Source organism: Myxine glutinosa, chromosome 1 (assembly GCF_964187855.1).
Source record: "Myxine glutinosa chromosome 1, kmMyxGlut1.1, whole genome shotgun sequence".
Taxonomy (NCBI): Eukaryota; Metazoa; Chordata; class Myxini; order Myxiniformes; family Myxinidae; genus Myxine; species Myxine glutinosa.
This window is the reverse complement of record NC_136261.1, coordinates 367,916,877-367,936,773: the sequence shown is the minus strand read 5'-3', so window position 1 is coordinate 367,936,773 and position 19,897 is coordinate 367,916,877. Positions and strand designations below refer to the sequence as shown.

Here is a 19,897-nt window from a genome sequence, read left to right as displayed (position 1 = left end):
AACTTCTTAGTTTGCAATGGAAAATCAAATAATATGCTATTAATTCGTATTGTGATTTGTGAATTACGAGCTATCTGTATGTACAGTATATTGTACAGTATACACTGCGTATCCTCTGTTGATATTATAGGTCACCTCTTTACTCCTATTCCCTTTTAATTTTTATATCATAGCGATATTAAATTTTAAAAATTTCAACAATTCCTTTCTTTTTTTAACCGAGAATTATCATTTAAAAGTAGTTTTTTTGATAAAACAACAACAAACGATGGATTTGACCGTTGACGTCACGAGGCCACTATGGAGGAGTATATTCGAGAACCTTGGTGGGTGACCATGTATTAACGATATTCGTTACATTGTTGTTTGTTACCATGTTGCCCAGGTGGCTCACCCTGTAATGCCAACCGGGTCTTTTGTTCCCACGTGCGCGCGTAAAGTTTTACCCTCGCTCTGGAACGAAATGTGATCACGTTGGGTTGTTTTTGGGACACTACGTTTACCTGATCATACAGTAAAGTTGGGCTGTTTTGGGGACACTACGTTTACCTGATCATACAGTAAAGTTGGGCTGTTTTTGAGACACTGCGTTTACCTGATCGTGTAGTAAAGTTGGGCTGTTTTTGGGGACACTACGTTTACCTGATCATATAGTAAAGTTGGGCTGTTTTGGGTACACTACGTTTACCTGATCATGTAGTAAAGTTGGCCTGTTTTGGGGACACTACGTTTACCTGATCATATAGTAAAGTTGGGCTGTTTTGGGGACACTACGTTTACCTGATCATATAGTAAAGTTGGGCTGTTTTGGGGACACTACGTTCACCTGATAATGTAGTAAAGTTGGGCTGTTTTTGAGACACTGCGTTTACCTGATCGTGTAGTAAAGTTGGGCTGTTTTTGGGGCACTACGTTTACCTGATCATATAGTAAAGTTGGGCTGTTTTGGGGACACTACGTTTACCTGATCATGTAGTAAAGTTGGGCTGTTTTGGGGACACTACGTTTACCTGATCATGTAATAAAGTTGGGCTGTTTTTGAGACACTGCGTTTACCTGATCGTGTAGTAAAGTTGGGCTGTTTTTGAGACACTGCGTTTACCTGATCGTGTAGTAAAGTTGGGCTGTTTTTGGGGACACTACGTTTACCTGATCATATAGTAAAGTTAGGCTGTTTTGGGGACACTACGTTTACCTGATCGTGTCGTAAAGTTGGGCTGTTTTGGGGCACTACGTTTACCTGATCATATAGTAAAGTTGGGCTGTTTTGGGGACACTACGTTTACCTGATCATGTAGTAAAGTTGGGCTGTTTTTGAGACACTGCGTTTACCTGATCGTGTAGTAAATTTGGGCTGTTTTTGGGGACACTACGTTTACCTGATCATATAGTAAAGTTGGGCTGTTTTGGGTACACTACGTTTACCTGATCATGTAGTAAAGTTGGGCTGTTTTTGAGACACTACGTTTACCTGATCATATAGTAAATTTGGGCTGTTTTGGGGACACTACGTTCACCTGATCATGCAGTAAAGTTGGGCTGTTTTTGAGACACCGTGTTTACCTGATCGTGTAGTAAAGTTGGGCTGTTTTTGGGACACTACGTTTACCTGATCATATTGTAAAGTTGGACTGTTTTGGGGACACTATGTTTACCTGATCATGTAGTAAAGTTGGGCTGTTTTGGGGACACTAGGTTTACCTGATCATATAGTAAAGTTGGGCTGTTTTGGGGACACTACGTTTACCTGATCATGTCGTAAAGTTGATTTGTTTTTGAGGCACTGCGTTTACCTGATCGTATAGTAAAGTTGGGCTGTTTTTGAGACACCGTTTACCTGATCGTGTAGTAAAGTTGGGCTGTTTTTGGGGACACTACGTTTACCTGATCATATAGTAAAGTTGGGCTGTTTTGGGTACACTACGTTTACCTGATCATGTAGTAAAGTTGGGCTGTTTTTGGGACACTACGTTTACCTGATCATATCGTAAAGTTGGGCTGTTTTCGGGACACTACGTTTAACTGATCATATAGTAAAGTTGGGCTGTTTTGGGGACACTACATTCACCTGATCATGTAGTAAAGTTGGGCTGTTTTTGAGACACTGCGTTTACCTGATCGTGTAGTAAAGTTGGGCTGTTTTTGGGACACTACGTTTACCTGATCATATAGTAAAGTTGGGCTGTTTTGGGGACACTACGTTTACCTGATCATGTAGTAAAGTTGGGCTGTTTTTGGGACACTACGTTTACCTGATCATGGAGTAAGGTTGGGCTGTTTTTGGGGACACTGCATTTACCTGATCGTGTCGTAAAGTTAGGCTGTTTTTGGGGACACTACGTTTACCTGATCATATAGTAAAGTTGGGCTGTTTTGGGGACACTACGTTTACCTGATCATACAGTAAAGTTGGGCTGTTTTTGAGACACTGCGTTTACCTGATCGTGTAGTAAAGTTGGGCTGTTTTTGGGGACACTACGTTTACCTGATCATATAGTAAAGTTGGGCTGTTTTGGGTACACTACGTTTACCTGATCATGTAGTAAAGTTGGCCTGTTTTGGGGACACTACGTTTACCTGATCATATAGTAAAGTTGGGCTGTTTTGGGGACACTACGTTTACCTGATCATATAGTAAAGTTGGGCTGTTTTGGGGACACTACGTTCACCTGATAATGTAGTAAAGTTGGGCTGTTTTTGAGACACTGCGTTTACCTGATCGTGTAGTAAAGTTGGGCTGTTTTTGGGGCACTACGTTTACCTGATCATATAGTAAAGTTGGGCTGTTTTGGGGACACTACGTTTACCTGATCATGTAGTAAAGTTGGGCTGTTTTGGGGACACTACGTTTACCTGATCATGTAATAAAGTTGGGCTGTTTTTGAGACACTGCGTTTACCTGATCGTGTAGTAAAGTTGGGCTGTTTTTGAGACACTGCGTTTACCTGATCGTGTAGTAAAGTTGGGCTGTTTTTGGGGACACTACGTTTACCTGATCATATAGTAAAGTTAGGCTGTTTTGGGGACACTACGTTTACCTGATCGTGTCGTAAAGTTGGGCTGTTTTGGGGCACTACGTTTACCTGATCATATAGTAAAGTTGGGCTGTTTTGGGGACACTACGTTTACCTGATCATGTAGTAAAGTTGGGCTGTTTTTGAGACACTGCGTTTACCTGATCGTGTAGTAAATTTGGGCTGTTTTTGGGGACACTACGTTTACCTGATCATATAGTAAAGTTGGGCTGTTTTGGGTACACTACGTTTACCTGATCATGTAGTAAATTTGGGCTGTTTTGGGGACACTACGTTCACCTGATCATGCAGTAAAGTTGGGCTGTTTTTGAGACACCGTGTTTACCTGATCGTGTAGTAAAGTTGGGCTGTTTTTGGGACACTACGTTTACCTGATCATATTGTAAAGTTGGACTGTTTTGGGGACACTATGTTTACCTGATCATGTAGTAAAGTTGGGCTGTTTTGGGGACACTAGGTTTACCTGATCATGTCGTAAAGTTGATTTGTTTTTGAGGCACTGCGTTTACCTGATCGTGTAGTAAAGTTGGGCTGTTTTTGAGACACCGTTTACCTGATCGTGTAGTAAAGTTGGGCTGTTTTTGGGGACACTACGTTTACCTGATCATATAGTAAAGTTGGGCTGTTTTGGGTACACTACGTTTACCTGATCATGTAGTAAAGTTGGGCTGTTTTTGGGACACTACGTTTACCTGATCATATCGTAAAGTTGGGCTGTTTTCGGGACACTACGTTTAACTGATCATATAGTAAAGTTGGGCTGTTTTGGGGACACTACATTCACCTGATCATGTAGTAAAGTTGGGCTGTTTTTGAGACACTGCGTTTACCTGATCGTGTAGTAAAGTTGGGCTGTTTTTGGGACACTACGTTTACCTGATCATATAGTAAAGTTGGGCTGTTTTGGGGACACTACGTTTACCTGATCATGTAGTAAAGTTGGGCTGTTTTTGGGACACTACGTTTACCTGATCATGGAGTAAGGTTGGGCTGTTTTTGGGGACACTGCATTTACCTGATCGTGTCGTAAAGTTAGGCTGTTTTTGGGGACACTACGTTTACCTGATCATATAGTAAAGTTGGGTTGTTTTTGGGACACTACGTTTACCTGATCATGTAGTAAAGTTGGGCTGTTTTTGGGTCACTACGTTTACCTGATCATGTCGTAAAGTTTGGCTGTTTTTGGGACACTACGTTTACCTGATCATGTCGTAAAGTTGGGCTGTTTTTGGGGACACTACGTTTACCTGATTATGTAGTAAAGTTGGGCTGTTTTTGAGACTGCGTTTACCTGATCAGGTAGTAAAGTTGGGCTGTTTTTGGGACACTACATTTACCTGATCATGTAGTAAAGTTGGGCTGTTTTGGGGGACACTGCATTTACCTGATCGTGTTGTAAAGTTGGGCTGTTTTGGGGACACTACGTTTACCTGATCATGTCGTAAAGTTGGGCTGTTTTTGAGACACTGCGTTTGCCTGATCGTGTAGTAAATTTGGGCTGTTTTTGGGGACTCTACGTTTACCTGATCATATAGTAAAGTTGGGCTGTTTTGGGTACACTACGTTTACCTGATCATGTAGTAAAGTTGGGCTGTTTTTGAGACACTACGTTTACCTGATCATATAGTAAAGTTGGGCTGTTTTGGGGACACTACGTTCACCTGATAATGTAGTAAAGTTGGGCTGTTTTTGAGACACTGCGTTTACCTGATCGTGTAGTAAAGTTGGGCTGTTTTTGGGGCACTACGTTTACCTGATCATATAGTAAAGTTGGGCTGTTTTGGGGACACTACGTTTACCTGATCATGTAGTAAAGTTGGGCTGTTTTGGGGACACTACGTTTACCTGATCATGTAATAAAGTTGGGCTGTTTTTGAGACACTGCGTTTACCTGATCGTGTAGTAAAGTTGGGCTGTTTTTGAGACACTGCGTTTACCTGATCGTGTAGTAAAGTTGGGCTGTTTTTGGGGACACTACGTTTACCTGATCATATAGTAAAGTTAGGCTGTTTTGGGGACACTACGTTTACCTGATCGTGTCGTAAAGTTGGGCTGTTTTGGGGCACTACGTTTACCTGATCATATAGTAAAGTTGGGCTGTTTTGGGGACACTACGTTTACCTGATCATGTAGTAAAGTTGGGCTGTTTTTGAGACACTGCGTTTACCTGATCGTGTAGTAAATTTGGGCTGTTTTTGGGGACACTACGTTTACCTGATCATATAGTAAAGTTGGGCTGTTTTGGGTACACTACGTTTACCTGATCATGTAGTAAATTTGGGCTGTTTTGGGGACACTACGTTCACCTGATCATGCAGTAAAGTTGGGCTGTTTTTGAGACACCGTGTTTACCTGATCGTGTAGTAAAGTTGGGCTGTTTTTGGGACACTACGTTTACCTGATCATATTGTAAAGTTGGACTGTTTTGGGGACACTATGTTTACCTGATCATGTAGTAAAGTTGGGCTGTTTTGGGGACACTAGGTTTACCTGATCATGTCGTAAAGTTGATTTGTTTTTGAGGCACTGCGTTTACCTGATCGTGTAGTAAAGTTGGGCTGTTTTTGAGACACCGTTTACCTGATCGTGTAGTAAAGTTGGGCTGTTTTTGGGGACACTACGTTTACCTGATCATATAGTAAAGTTGGGCTGTTTTGGGTACACTACGTTTACCTGATCATGTAGTAAAGTTGGGCTGTTTTTGGGACACTACGTTTACCTGATCATATCGTAAAGTTGGGCTGTTTTCGGGACACTACGTTTAACTGATCATATAGTAAAGTTGGGCTGTTTTGGGGACACTACATTCACCTGATCATGTAGTAAAGTTGGGCTGTTTTTGAGACACTGCGTTTACCTGATCGTGTAGTAAAGTTGGGCTGTTTTTGGGACACTACGTTTACCTGATCATATAGTAAAGTTGGGCTGTTTTGGGGACACTACGTTTACCTGATCATGTAGTAAAGTTGGGCTGTTTTTGGGACACTACGTTTACCTGATCATGGAGTAAGGTTGGGCTGTTTTTGGGGACACTGCATTTACCTGATCGTGTCGTAAAGTTAGGCTGTTTTTGGGGACACTACGTTTACCTGATCATATAGTAAAGTTGGGTTGTTTTTGGGACACTACGTTTACCTGATCATGTCGTAAAGTTTGGCTGTTTTTGGGACACTACGTTTACCTGATCATGTCGTAAAGTTGGGCTGTTTTTGGGGACACTACGTTTACCTGATTATGTAGTAAAGTTGGGCTGTTTTTGAGACTGCGTTTACCTGATCAGGTAGTAAAGTTGGGCTGTTTTTGGGACACTACATTTACCTGATCATGTAGTAAAGTTGGGCTGTTTTGGGGGACACTGCATTTACCTGATCGTGTTGTAAAGTTGGGCTGTTTTGGGGACACTACGTTTACCTGATCATGTCGTAAAGTTGGGCTGTTTTTGAGACACTGCGTTTGCCTGATCGTGTAGTAAATTTGGGCTGTTTTTGGGGACTCTACGTTTACCTGATCATATAGTAAAGTTGGGCTGTTTTGGGTACACTACGTTTACCTGATCATGTAGTAAAGTTGGGCTGTTTTTGAGACACTACGTTTACCTGATCATATAGTAAAGTTGGGCTGTTTTGGGGACACTACGTTCACCTGATAATGTAGTAAAGTTGGGCTGTTTTTGAGACACTGCGTTTACCTGATCGTGTAGTAAAGTTGGGCTGTTTTTGGGGCACTACGTTTACCTGATCATATAGTAAAGTTGGGCTGTTTTGGGGACACTACGTTTACCTGATCATGTAGTAAAGTTGGGCTGTTTTGGGGACACTACGTTTACCTGATCATGTAATAAAGTTGGGCTGTTTTTGAGACACTGCGTTTACCTGATCGTGTAGTAAAGTTGGGCTGTTTTTGAGACACTGCGTTTACCTGATCGTGTAGTAAAGTTGGGCTGTTTTTGGGGACACTACGTTTACCTGATCATATAGTAAAGTTAGGCTGTTTTGGGGACACTACGTTTACCTGATCGTGTCGTAAAGTTGGGCTGTTTTGGGGCACTACGTTTACCTGATCATATAGTAAAGTTGGGCTGTTTTGGGGACACTACGTTTACCTGATCATGTAGTAAAGTTGGGCTGTTTTTGAGACACTGCGTTTACCTGATCGTGTAGTAAATTTGGGCTGTTTTTGGGGACACTACGTTTACCTGATCATATAGTAAAGTTGGGCTGTTTTGGGTACACTACGTTTACCTGATCATGTAGTAAATTTGGGCTGTTTTGGGGACACTACGTTCACCTGATCATGCAGTAAAGTTGGGCTGTTTTTGAGACACCGTGTTTACCTGATCGTGTAGTAAAGTTGGGCTGTTTTTGGGACACTACGTTTACCTGATCATATTGTAAAGTTGGACTGTTTTGGGGACACTATGTTTACCTGATCATGTAGTAAAGTTGGGCTGTTTTGGGGACACTAGGTTTACCTGATCATGTCGTAAAGTTGATTTGTTTTTGAGGCACTGCGTTTACCTGATCGTGTAGTAAAGTTGGGCTGTTTTTGAGACACCGTTTACCTGATCGTGTAGTAAAGTTGGGCTGTTTTTGGGGACACTACGTTTACCTGATCATATAGTAAAGTTGGGCTGTTTTGGGTACACTACGTTTACCTGATCATGTAGTAAAGTTGGGCTGTTTTTGGGACACTACGTTTACCTGATCATATCGTAAAGTTGGGCTGTTTTCGGGACACTACGTTTAACTGATCATATAGTAAAGTTGGGCTGTTTTGGGGACACTACATTCACCTGATCATGTAGTAAAGTTGGGCTGTTTTTGAGACACTGCGTTTACCTGATCGTGTAGTAAAGTTGGGCTGTTTTTGGGACACTACGTTTACCTGATCATATAGTAAAGTTGGGCTGTTTTGGGGACACTACGTTTACCTGATCATGTAGTAAAGTTGGGCTGTTTTTGGGACACTACGTTTACCTGATCATGGAGTAAGGTTGGGCTGTTTTTGGGGACACTGCATTTACCTGATCGTGTCGTAAAGTTAGGCTGTTTTTGGGGACACTACGTTTACCTGATCATATAGTAAAGTTGGGTTGTTTTTGGGACACTACGTTTACCTGATCATGTAGTAAAGTTGGGCTGTTTTTGGGTCACTACGTTTACCTGATCATGTCGTAAAGTTTGGCTGTTTTTGGGACACTACGTTTACCTGATCATGTCGTAAAGTTGGGCTGTTTTTGGGGACACTACGTTTACCTGATTATGTAGTAAAGTTGGGCTGTTTTTGAGACTGCGTTTACCTGATCAGGTAGTAAAGTTGGGCTGTTTTTGGGACACTACATTTACCTGATCATGTAGTAAAGTTGGGCTGTTTTGGGGGACACTGCATTTACCTGATCGTGTTGTAAAGTTGGGCTGTTTTGGGGACACTACGTTTACCTGATCATGTCGTAAAGTTGGGCTGTTTTTGAGACACTGCGTTTGCCTGATCGTGTAGTAAATTTGGGCTGTTTTTGGGGACTCTACGTTTACCTGATCATATAGTAAAGTTGGGCTGTTTTGGGTACACTACGTTTACCTGATCATGTAGTAAAGTTGGGCTGTTTTTGAGACACTACGTTTACCTGATCACATAGTAAAGTTGGGCTGTTTTGGGGACACTACGTTTACCTGATCATACAGTAAATTGAGGCTGTTTTGGGGACACTACGTTCACCTGATCATGCAGTAAAGTTGGGCTGTTTTTGGGGACACTGCATTTACCTGATCGTGTCGTAAAGTTAGGCTGTTTTTGGGGACACTACGTTTACCTGATCATATAGTAAAGTTGGGTTGTTTTTGGGACACTACGTTTACCTGATCATATCGTAAAGTTGGGCTGTTTTGGGGACACTACGTTTACCTGATCATGTAGTAAAGTTGGGCTGTTTTTGGGTCACTACGTTTACCTGATCAGGTAGTAAAGTTGGGCTGTTTTTGGGACACTACATTTACCTGATCATGTAGTAAAGTTGGGCTGTTTTGGGGGACACTGCATTTACCTGATCGTGTTGTAAAGTTGGGCTGTTTTTGGGGACACTACGTTTACCTGATTATGTAGTAAAGTTGGGTTGTTTTTGGGACACTACGTTTACCTGATTATGTCGTAAAGTTGGGCTGTTTTTGAGACCGTTTACCTGATCGTGTAGTGAAGTTGGGCTGTTTTTGGGGACACTACGTTTTTTTTTTTTGTTTTTTTTTTTGTATACTGAATCGAGGCTCGTGGAAGAGCTAACATTTACTTCACAAACAAATCAACCAGGCAAACAAAACACACAAAAAGAGGGAGTGGAAAACAAGATGGGGAGAGAAGGGGAAGCACACAAACACAACACCTGAGAGCAGGGAGGAGCGCGGGAGGGAGAGGGCCTGGGGGAAGGGGGCGTGGGAAGGGGGGGGGGGGGAGGGGAAGGTGTAATACACAAGGATACCAAGGACTTCCAGGACAGAAGTTGGTATTTCAAAAAAGTGGAATTGGGGTGAAATTAGCGGGGGTAGAAAAGATCAAGGTTTTGGATGGGGGAAGATAAGAGATGGTGGTGAACAGCAGTTTTAAAGACCTGGAGGGTGGAGTGGGATTGAAGAGAGTGAGGGAGTTTGTTCCAGAGGCGGGAGAAGAGAGGAATGAAGGAGTGAAGGTGAGCAGAGAGTCTTGATTTTGGCAGTTTGACCATAAGAGGGTTGCAGGCAGATCTTGTGCGACCTGTAGGAATATTTGCGGGACAGAGCGCAGAGAGAGCTGGGGGGGCAAGGCCAGAGAGGAGTCGGTAGAAGATGGAAAGACCACCAACCTGCCTGCGGTGAGTGAGTGAGAGGCCCTTGGAGTTAGCTTCATCGCGGGAGATTCCAATGATTCTGAATGCTTTGGTTTCAACAGCATGAAGACGAGCTAGGTGTGAGGCAGGAGCACCAGCCCAGAGGGGAGAGCAGTATTCCATTGAATATTCCAGAGCAGTATTCCTGTTTACCTGATTATGTCGTAAAGTTGGGTTGTTTTTGGGACACTACGTTTACCTGATCATGCAGTAAAGTTGGGCTGTTTTTGGGGACACTACATTTACCTGATTATGTAGTAAAGTTGGGTTGTTTTTGGGACACTACGTTTACCTGATCATGTCGTAAAGTTGGGCTGTTTTTGAGACTGGGTTTACCTGATCATGTATTAAAGTTGGGCTGTTTTTGGGACATTATGTTTACCTGTCAATGTAGTAAAGTTGGGCTGTTTTGGGGACACTATGTTTACCTGATCATGTAGTAAAGTTGGGCTGTTTTTGAGACACTGCGTTTACCTGATCATGTAGTAAAGTTGGGCTGTTTTGGGGACACTGCATTTACCCTAACAACCATAGGGGGCACCCAAACAACCCTAACAACCCTAGGGGGCACCTCCGGGACACAAAGGTGATCCCGGGGGAGGTGGCTGTTTCACAGCACCACTTGGTTGTCTGCGACATAAGGGTGAAAGGTGCAAGGAGAGCTCGGCGGGTGAAGTACCAACCGAGAATGAAGGTGTGGAGGTTGAAAGAGGCGACAGTAAGGGAGGCATTCAAAGAGAGGCTGAGTAGGGTAGAGGATGATGTGGTTGAGCTTGAAAGTGGTTGGATGTCAATGAAAGCGAGTCTGTTGGGAGCCGTTGGTGAGGTATGTGGATGGGCAAAAGGACCACCGAGGCACTCGGAAACATGGTGGTTGGATGATGAAGTTGGAAAGAGGATTGACGAGAAGAGGAAGAAGTTCAAGGAGTGGCAGAAGGCGAAGGGTACGGGAGCAGAAAAGGCAGAGCATGAAAGTTATAAGGCAGCCAAGAAGGCTGCAAAGAAAGAGGTAGCTAAGGCGCAGGAGGCATGTAGGAAAATGTTCGGAGAACGCTTGGATTTGGAAGAGGATCAGAGAGCAGTATTCAGGATTGCAAAGCAGATAGCGAAAGAGAGGTGTGATGTGATGGGGGTGAGTTGCTTGAAGGATGAAGTGGGACAAATCATTGTCGACCCAGATGGAATTAAAGGAAGATGGAAAAGATATATGGAAATGCTGTTGAATACAGAGAATGAATGGGATGGCAACATAGAGAGTAACCCAGTTTTAGGACCGGCAGAGAAGATAACTGAGAAGGAAGTTGAGGAAGCGATAAAAGCAATGAAGAGTAGAAAAGCGGGAGGGCAGATGGGAGTTGTGGGAGATACGTTGAAGGCAGCAGGAAGTTGGGGTGTGAAGAGAATGACAGAGATCTGTAATCTGGCTGTGAAAGAAGGCCGCATTCCAGTGGATTGGGAACTGAGTACCCTCGTCCCTCTATACAAGGGGAAAGGTGACTCTCTGGAGTGTGGCTCGTACCGAGTGATAAAGTTATTGGAGCATGGAATGAAGGTATTGGAAAGGGTGTTGGAGAGGAGGATAAGGAAGAAAGTGAAGATCGACGAAATGCAGTTTGGATTTATGCCAGGAAGAGGAACGACAGACGCACTTTTTATTGTGAGGCAGTTGCAGGAGAAGTACATGGAAAAGAGGAAGAAGTTGTTTCTTCGGTTTGTTGATCTGGAGAAAGCATTCGATAGGGTTCCATGCAAAGTATTGACATGGGTAATGAGGAAGTTAGGAGTGGAGGCATGGTTGATCAGAGTTGTGATGACAATGTACAAAAGAGCGCGCACAGCTGTAAGGACGAAGGACGGGAACAGTGGTGAGTTTGAGGTGAAGGTGGGAGTGCATCAGGGGTCGGTACTAAGTCCACTACTATTTGTAGCTGTGATGGAGGTGCTGGCTCAGAACGTAAAGGAGGGTTTACCGTGGGAGTTGTTGTATGCAGATGATCTGGTGTTGATTGCGGAAAGTATGGATGGACTGAAGGAAAAGATGAACAAGTGGAAGGAATGTATGGAGACAAAAGGTCTGAAGGTGAATATCGGAAAGACGAAGGTGATGGCAAGTGGTAAAGCATGTGGTGAGGTGGAAAGAACTGGGAAGTGGCCCTGTGCTGTGTGCAGGAAGGGTGTCGGAGTGAACTCCATTCAATGTACAATGTGCGCTGAGTGGGTTCATCAAAAATGTAGTGGTCTGAGAGGGTCATTAACCAGTGTGGCAGCTACATTCAAATGTGAGGTGTGCACAGAGGGAGCTGCAGATGGAGGAAATGTTGAGTTGGATCTTGGAGACGGCGTGAAGCTGGAAGGTGTGAAAACATTTTGCTACCTTGGAGACATGCTGAATGAAGAAGGTGGATCAGACTCGGCAATGGTTGCTGGAGTGAGATGTGCATGGAAGAAGTTTCGGGAACTGAGTGGCGTGCTGATGAGGAGGGGAGTGTTGTTGAAGCTGAAGGGAAAGGTGTATGCTGCATGTGTGAGAAGTGTTATGATTTATGGGAGCGAGACATGGGTAATGAACGTAGAGAAGCAACGAAGGTTGGAAAGGGTGGAAATGCGAATGGTTTGATGGATGTGCAGCGTATTGTTGAGAGAGAGGAAGACAAATGATGAATTGCGAAAAATGATGGGAATAGAGCCTGTGATTGATGCTGTGAAGAGGAACAGGTTGAGATGGTTTGGTCATGTGTTGAGGAAGGATGAAAGTGACTGGTTGAGAAGAGTGATGGAAATGAATGTAGAAGGAAGTAGAGGACGGGGAAGACCGAGAAAGACTTGGCTAAAGATGGTGGAAGAAGAAATGCGGGCAAGGGGGTTAACAAGGAGAGATGCAGAAAATAGGGCAAGATGGAGAAGATTGTCATGGGGACCGCAAGGCTAACCCCCGCTCTAGCAGGGAAAATGGCCTTAAAATGCATGTTGTTGTGTTGTTGTAGTAAAGTTGGGCTGTTTTGGGGACACTGCGTTTACCTGATCATGTAGTAAGGTTGGGCTGTGTTTGGGACATTACGTTTACCTGATCATGTAGTAAAGTTGGGCTGTTTTTGTGGACACTGCGTTTACCTGATCATGTAGTAAAGTTAGGTTGTTTTGGGGACATTACGTTTACCTGATCATGCAGTAAAGTTGGGTTGTTTTTGGAAGGGACACTACGTTTAGATGATCACGTAGTAAAGTTAAGATGTTTTGGAAGATACACTACATTTGCATGATCATGTAGTAACGTTGGACTGTTTTTGGATGGGACACTACATATACGGGATAATGGAGTGATGTTGAGCTGTCTTTGGAACGGACACTACGTTTACATGATCATGGAGTAAAGTTGGTTGTTTTTGGGACATTACTTTTACCTGATCATGTAGTAAAGTTGGGATGTTTTTGGGACAATACGTTTACCTGATCATGTCTTAAAGTTGAGCTGTTTTTGGAAGGGACATTATGTTGACGTGATCATGGAATAAATTTAGTCTGTTTTTGGCACACTACGTTTGCTTGATCATGTGGTAAAGTTGAGCTGTCTTTGGAAGGGACACTAGGTTTGCATGATCATGGAGTAAGGTTGGGCTGTTTTGGGGACACCACATTTACCTGATAATGGAGTAAAATTGGGCTATTTTTGGGACACGATGTGTACGTGATCATGTAAAGTTGGGGTTTTTTCGGGACACTACGTTTATGTTATCATGTCGTAAAGTTGAGCCGTCTTTGGAAGGGACACTACGTTTACAGGATAATGTAGTAAAGTTGGGCTGTTTTTGGGAAGGACACTACGTTTACGTGATAATGTAGTAAAGCTTGGCTGTTTTTGGAAAGGACAGTACGTTTATGGGATAATTTTGGAAGGGACCCCCCACCGCTTGGAATAAGTAGGGATACGTAGGTTGGGGGGTAACCCCCGCTAGGAGCCCCTTTTATCTAAAATTGAAGCATGAGCGATTGTGTGGGCTACTGTCTTGTACATATGTGTCCAGTTTCAGAACAATCAGCCAGGTGAAAAGGGAGGAGTAGCGAAAAGTTAATGGACGGACGACCGGACGGACAACCAGATAGAGACGGACAGGCATCCAGACATCACGGCCCACTTTATAAGTTCATCTCTTTGCTAATTGAGATGAGCTGACCTAATAAATAAGGAAGAATGTTTGTTTTTGTGTGTTTATGCATTCTGACCCTGCAGGAAACAGTGCAACCAAATATTGCATGGCCTCCTCTTTCATCCAGAGGAAGGTCGAGGGCTATGTTTGAATTTTAAAAAATCGACCCCAGATAAAACCGGATAATTGGCCTTCTGGCCTCAATCGGGTCTTGTGCTTATACACTACCTGGGATTTTTCTCCCCAGGAGCGATCGAATAATACTTTTTATGAGGATCGCATGCTGAGGTTGTCATGATTTGTTGTGAACAACACAAATTTAATGATTATTGTGTTTACATGTGTGCCTGTTATTAAAAAGATTGCCTTACAAAGTTTATTGTAACACCTCCATGTTCAGGCGTTGATTGAGTATGTTGCTTATACACTGCCTGCATTTTTCCCCAACATTCCCCAATTTGTCATGCAGGAAATATTAAAATACATATTTCATTGCATGGTCGGGTTGTCGGTGACGAAATCGACACCCCACACTGGCTTTGCTAGTGGGGAGAGTGACTGATAACCTATCATGACCAAACACAGCACCTGGCAAATGGTGGATGAGCTCCCATAGGGAGCCAAAAGCCATCCAGTAAGGAGATGGTGTCTCTTAAAAAACACTCATCCGGTTTGGACCGGTTCAAGTCATACCAAAGACTTTAAAATGGTACGTGCTGCTTCCTTGCTTGAAAAGGAAAGAGCATGGACAATCCCCAACGTTTGGCATCCAAGGGGAGGAGGAAATTCCTCTTGAGGAAATGTCGCGCTGAGTGCGGTGAGAAAAGCGGCACCATTGTTATGACGTTGCTGGTACTCAGAGTATCCCAGGAAGTGACGGTAGTGACGGCACTTCCCCCAAGCTCATTGTGTGTGTGTGTGTGTGTGTGTGTGTGTGTGTGTGTGTGTGTGTGTGTGTGTGTGTGTGTGTGTGTGTGTGTGTGTGTGTGTGTGTGTGTGTGTGTGTGTTTGAGGTTTACAATTTAAATAAAGTTGAATATGGGATGTTGTAAAATTAACATCATTTACAACAATCCTTTAAATTATTTAAGTTTAGGAACAACCGATACTGTACAATTAATTGTGTGTGTGTGTGTGTGTGTGTGTGTGTGTGTGTGTGTGTGTGTGTGTGTGTGTGTGTGTGTGTGTGTTTTTGAGGTGAAGGTGGGAGTGCATCAGGGGTCGGTACTAAGTCCACTACTATTTGTACCTGTGATGGAGGTGCTGGCTCAGACCGTAAAGGAGGGTTTACCGTGGGAGTTGTTGTATGCAGATGATCTGGTGTTGATTGCGGAAAGTATGGATGGACTGAAGGAAAAGATGAACAAGTGGAAGGAATGTATGGAGACAAAAGGTCTGAAGGTGAATATCGGAAAGACGAAGGTGATGGCAAGTGGTAAAGCATGTGGTGAGGTGGAAAGAACTGGGAAGTGGCCCTGTGCTGTATGTTGGAAGGGTGTCGGAGTGAACTCCATTCAATGTACAATGTGTGCTGAGTGGGTTCATCAAAAATGTAGTGGTCTGAGAGGGTCATTAACCAGTGTGGCAGCTACATTCAAATGTAAGGTGTGCACAGAGGGAGCTGCAGATGGAGGAAATGTTGAGTTGGATCTTGGAGACGGCGTGAAGCTGGAAGGTGTGAAAACATTTTGCTACCTCGGAGACATGCTGAATGGAGAAGGTGGATCAGACTCGGCAACGGTTGCTCGAGTGAGATGTGCATTGAAGAAGTTTCGGGAACTGAGTGGCGTGCTGATGATGAGGGGAGTGTCGTTGAAGCTGAAGGGAAAGGTGTATGCTACATGTGTGAGAAGTGTTATGATTTATGGGAGCGAGACATGGGTAATGAACGTAGAGCAGCAACGTAGGTTGGAAAGGGTGGAAATACGAATGGTTCGACGGATGTGCGGAGTATCGTTGAGAGAGAGGAAGACAAATGATGAATTGCGAAAGATGATGGGAATAGAGCCTGTGATTGATGCTGTGAAGAGGAACAGGTTGAGATGGTTTTGTCATGTGTTGAGGAAGGATGAAAGTGACTGGTTGAGAAGAGGGATGGAAATGAATGTAGAAGGAAGTAGAGGACGGGGAAGACCGAGAAAGACTTGGCTAAAGATGGTGGAAGAAGAAATGCGGGCAAGGGGGTTAACAAGGGGAGATGCAGAAAATAGGGCAAAATGGAGAAGATTGTCATGGGGACCGCAAGGCTAACCCCTGCTCTAGCAGGGAAAATGGCCTTTAAAGTGTGTGTGCGTGCGTGCGTGCGTGCGTGCGTGCGTGTGTGTGTGTGTGTGTGTGTGTGTGTGTGTGTGTGTGTGTGTGTGTGTGTGTGTGTGTGTGTGTGTGTGTGTGTGTGTGTGTATGAAAGAGAGGGATAGAATTGTGAGGAACAGAAATGAAAAATGTGTGTGTGTGTGTGTTTGTGTCAGCTCTCTTATGAGCCTTAGCCCAAGTATAAAAAAATTAATTTCCCGGGGCAACGCTGGGTACTTCCGTTGGTATGTTACGTTTTCACCACCTGTCTGGTTGTTTGTTTGTCTGTCTGCCTGTCTGTGAACACGATATCTCAAAAGTTTGTGTATGGATTCGGCCAAAACTTGGTGGACACGTTGGGTGTGTGATAAGGACTAATCGATTTGATTTTGGTAAAGATCCAGATCCGGATCCGGCCTATCAGTTGATTACAAAACATAAACTGTTCAGCCTGGCGGAGGTATGCTCTCTACCGAGAGTGCCGTTCTCGTTGTTTAACATAGTCGGGTTTGGAATGTTTTTGATCCGCATATGGATTGCGATAATGGAGCTTGGCTTGAATGCTTCTAAATTGTTGTGGTTGCAGGCACACAACCACTTTCGTTGTCGCTCATAAATATCCCAGTTTACCGTGCTCCATAAAACAATAATGTGATTTGTCGTCCTGGGGTTTACACGTAGGAGGCCCCCAGGCTCTTTTAGGTGGAGTTTCAAAATATACCGAAGTGGTTAATAAACAAGTAATGAAGTGTGTGTAATTTTTTTTATTAAAAATTCCGGTCATTTCTTAGATCAAACAGTGAGTCACGTGAAAAAGAAAACGGGTTTTCCCCACTTTGCTACTGATCATGTGTTGCTTGCTTGGTCTAATAATGAACACTCTGCTTATTGGATGCCTCAAACCAATCTGACTGCACCACATAACGCGGAGTTCACTGTGTTCGACGTAGATGCCCAATATCCTGTCATCTGCCTGTGGGGTAGCATCATTGGCTGAGGTTGCGGCTGTGCCACCGATGCAATGCCCTCTGCTAGTTTGGGAAGGAACTTTTCATTTTTTCAGAGTTCCGGCGATCGCTCACCTACTTTTCGCAAAGGACACCATGGGATCTTTAGCGTCCACCAATAAAAAACACCGGAGTGACACTTTATAGCTGGGTCGGGATTTTAACCCAGGCTTGGTAGCTTAGAGCCAGGTTCCCTATCTAGTAATGCAAGTTTAACACCCCAATCCCTCTTTTTGCATACAAATGCATAAGGAGTGCAGATACAATATATCGGTGACTGCTCATAAGTTACAGCGGATAAGTCACAGCCGAAATGTTTACTTCGACCTTCTGAGAACCTTGCAATGAACCTTGCTGGAGCTATGGTTCCCAGAGGGGTGGGCCGTGTTGTTTGTAGGGGGTAGACAATGATTACCTTAGAACCAGGTAGAATGTATATGATTAGTGTGCAGTGGCATCGTTTCCACCGCCATGCTTACTATGGAGTGTTTGTAGAAGGAGAGGTGAAGTCGGTGGACGTTTGAGCCAGTCTCTTTTGTATTGTTCACCTTGTAGTCCCTGGAGAATCGTCGATGATTGTGGAGGTGCCTTCACGATGGGTGCGATTGGTGGTGGAATCTTTCAGGCCATTAAGGGCTTCAGAAATGCACCAACAGTGAGTGGTTTCATTTTTACTTTACTTTGGTAGACCTGCTTCCATGATATTTCCAGAGTTGTCCTTTGTAGGTTGTGACGTGCCTCTTCTGATTAATTTTAATATTCCTCTCAAGGGTGTGAAATATCGTTTTCGGGGGAGTCTGAATGCTATAAGGAGCAGGGCACCGCAGATTGGAGGTGAGCTTTCTTATTTTCTTCTCTTGCACTCGATGATGTAAATTAGCAAATCCTGGAAAGTTTGATATCCGCTGAGTTTGCGTTACATCTTTGTGTCGACAGGCAGCTTTGCTGTCTGGGGTGGCTTGTTCTCCACCATTGACTGCGGCCTCGTCAGAATTCGTGGCAAAGAAGATCCCTGGAATTCTATCAGCAGCGGAGCACTTACCGGAGCCATCCTTGCCTCTCGCAGTAACTAACAACCTTCATTCCTCATTACTTCCTCATTACTTGTTTCAAGCAGAATTGCTTATCGTACTGTAATATCCAGGAACTCAGGGTGGAGAGGAAATATTTGTGCCATTTTCACACTGGCAAACCGTTTGATGATTTTTGTCTCCTTTGGGTTTTGAGGGTGGAAATTGCTTTTTGGTATCTCCACTTCTCTTCCCTCATCCGAAATTCAAACTTATAAAATGTTTTGATGTCGAGTGAAACATTAATTTGATTTTGACACATGGTCTTCTTTTTTATATATATCTGGGTAGGCAGCATATATAAATAAATATATATATATATATATATATATATATATATATATATGAAGCAGTAAAGTATGTTTGTTTGTTTGTCCTCTTATAACTCGAGAACTACTCATCGCAGAGCAAAACCAAAGGCATATTCGGAATCAGTACGTCTCAGAGCAACTACAGCACACCTTAAAATTTTAAAAAACCTTCGGGTTTTAAAATTATGACGTCATCATCGTATTTCGGAACGTTAATTTTTCAACTTCATATTCGGAATCAGTACGTCCCAGAGAAACTACAGCACACCTTAAATGTCTAAAAAACCTTCGGGTTTTAAAATTATGACGTCATCAGCATATTTCGTAACATTCATTTTTCAACTTCATCCGATTGACATGGGACCAACGGCATGTGACAGAGAGTGAAACACATGCTACATTTATTTGACGACAATGACTTCCGACTTCCGGGTTCGGAATGCGGGACCAATGCCATTTGACAGGGAATAAAAAATAAATGCGACATTCAATTGATGACAATGACTTCCGACTTCCACGCAGTTTCTGATCACTTTTTCTGATTCTGGATTCTCTGATTTTACATGATGCAGTTTCTCAATTAAATTCCACTTCATGATTTTCTATTTTCTTCTTTTTCATGAGGATTTTCGATTTTCTGCTTTTAGATGACCCAGGCCTAATTCCACGCAGTTTCTGATCAAAATCTCCGAAATGCCCCGAAAAAGGAAGAGCTGCATTGGTCCGACGACAGCTGCAGCTAAGCGAAAACAGACTGAGAGACAACAGGTGACCGAAGAGGAGCGAACAACCAGGCTCAATGAGCAGGCTCATCTGCAACAACAACAGCGAGTAAATGAGACACAAGATGAGCGATCAACCAGGCTCAATGAACAGGCTCATCGGCAACAACAACTGCGAGTAAATGAGACACAAGATGAGCGATCGACCAGGCTCAATGAACAGGCTCATCGGCAACAACAACAGCGAGTAAACGCGACTGAGGAAGAGTGTGATGCAAGACACGAGGCAAACCGTCACCGCACTGCAGAAGCACGAGCTCGGGCCCGGACACAAAGTAACAAAAGGGAGGCATTCACGTATGACCTGGCTGACCCAACAACTCACGCAGACATTGGCCGAATGGACCAAGTCTGCACTCACTGCTCTGCTTACAAGTTCGAAGGAGAGACCAAAGGTGTGTG

At 43.6% G+C, this 19,897-nt stretch overlaps 1 protein-coding gene across 1 annotated transcript in view; it reads left to right on the top strand.

Annotated features, from left to right (window-relative positions):
• The first annotated feature begins 82 nt into the window (after window positions 1-82).
• The window catches only part of TIMM17B (translocase of inner mitochondrial membrane 17B), a 38,327-nt gene continuing 18,512 nt past the window's right edge, over window positions 83-19,897 (top strand). Inside the window, exons 1-4 of the mRNA XM_068100470.2 lie at window positions 83-326; window positions 17,888-17,987; window positions 18,103-18,166; window positions 18,269-18,397. Of these exons, the coding sequence (XP_067956571.1) occupies window positions 301-326; window positions 17,888-17,987; window positions 18,103-18,166; window positions 18,269-18,397 (319 nt within the window). The 5' untranslated portion in view covers window positions 83-300. The remainder of the gene's footprint in view (window positions 327-17,887; window positions 17,988-18,102; window positions 18,167-18,268; window positions 18,398-19,897) is intronic.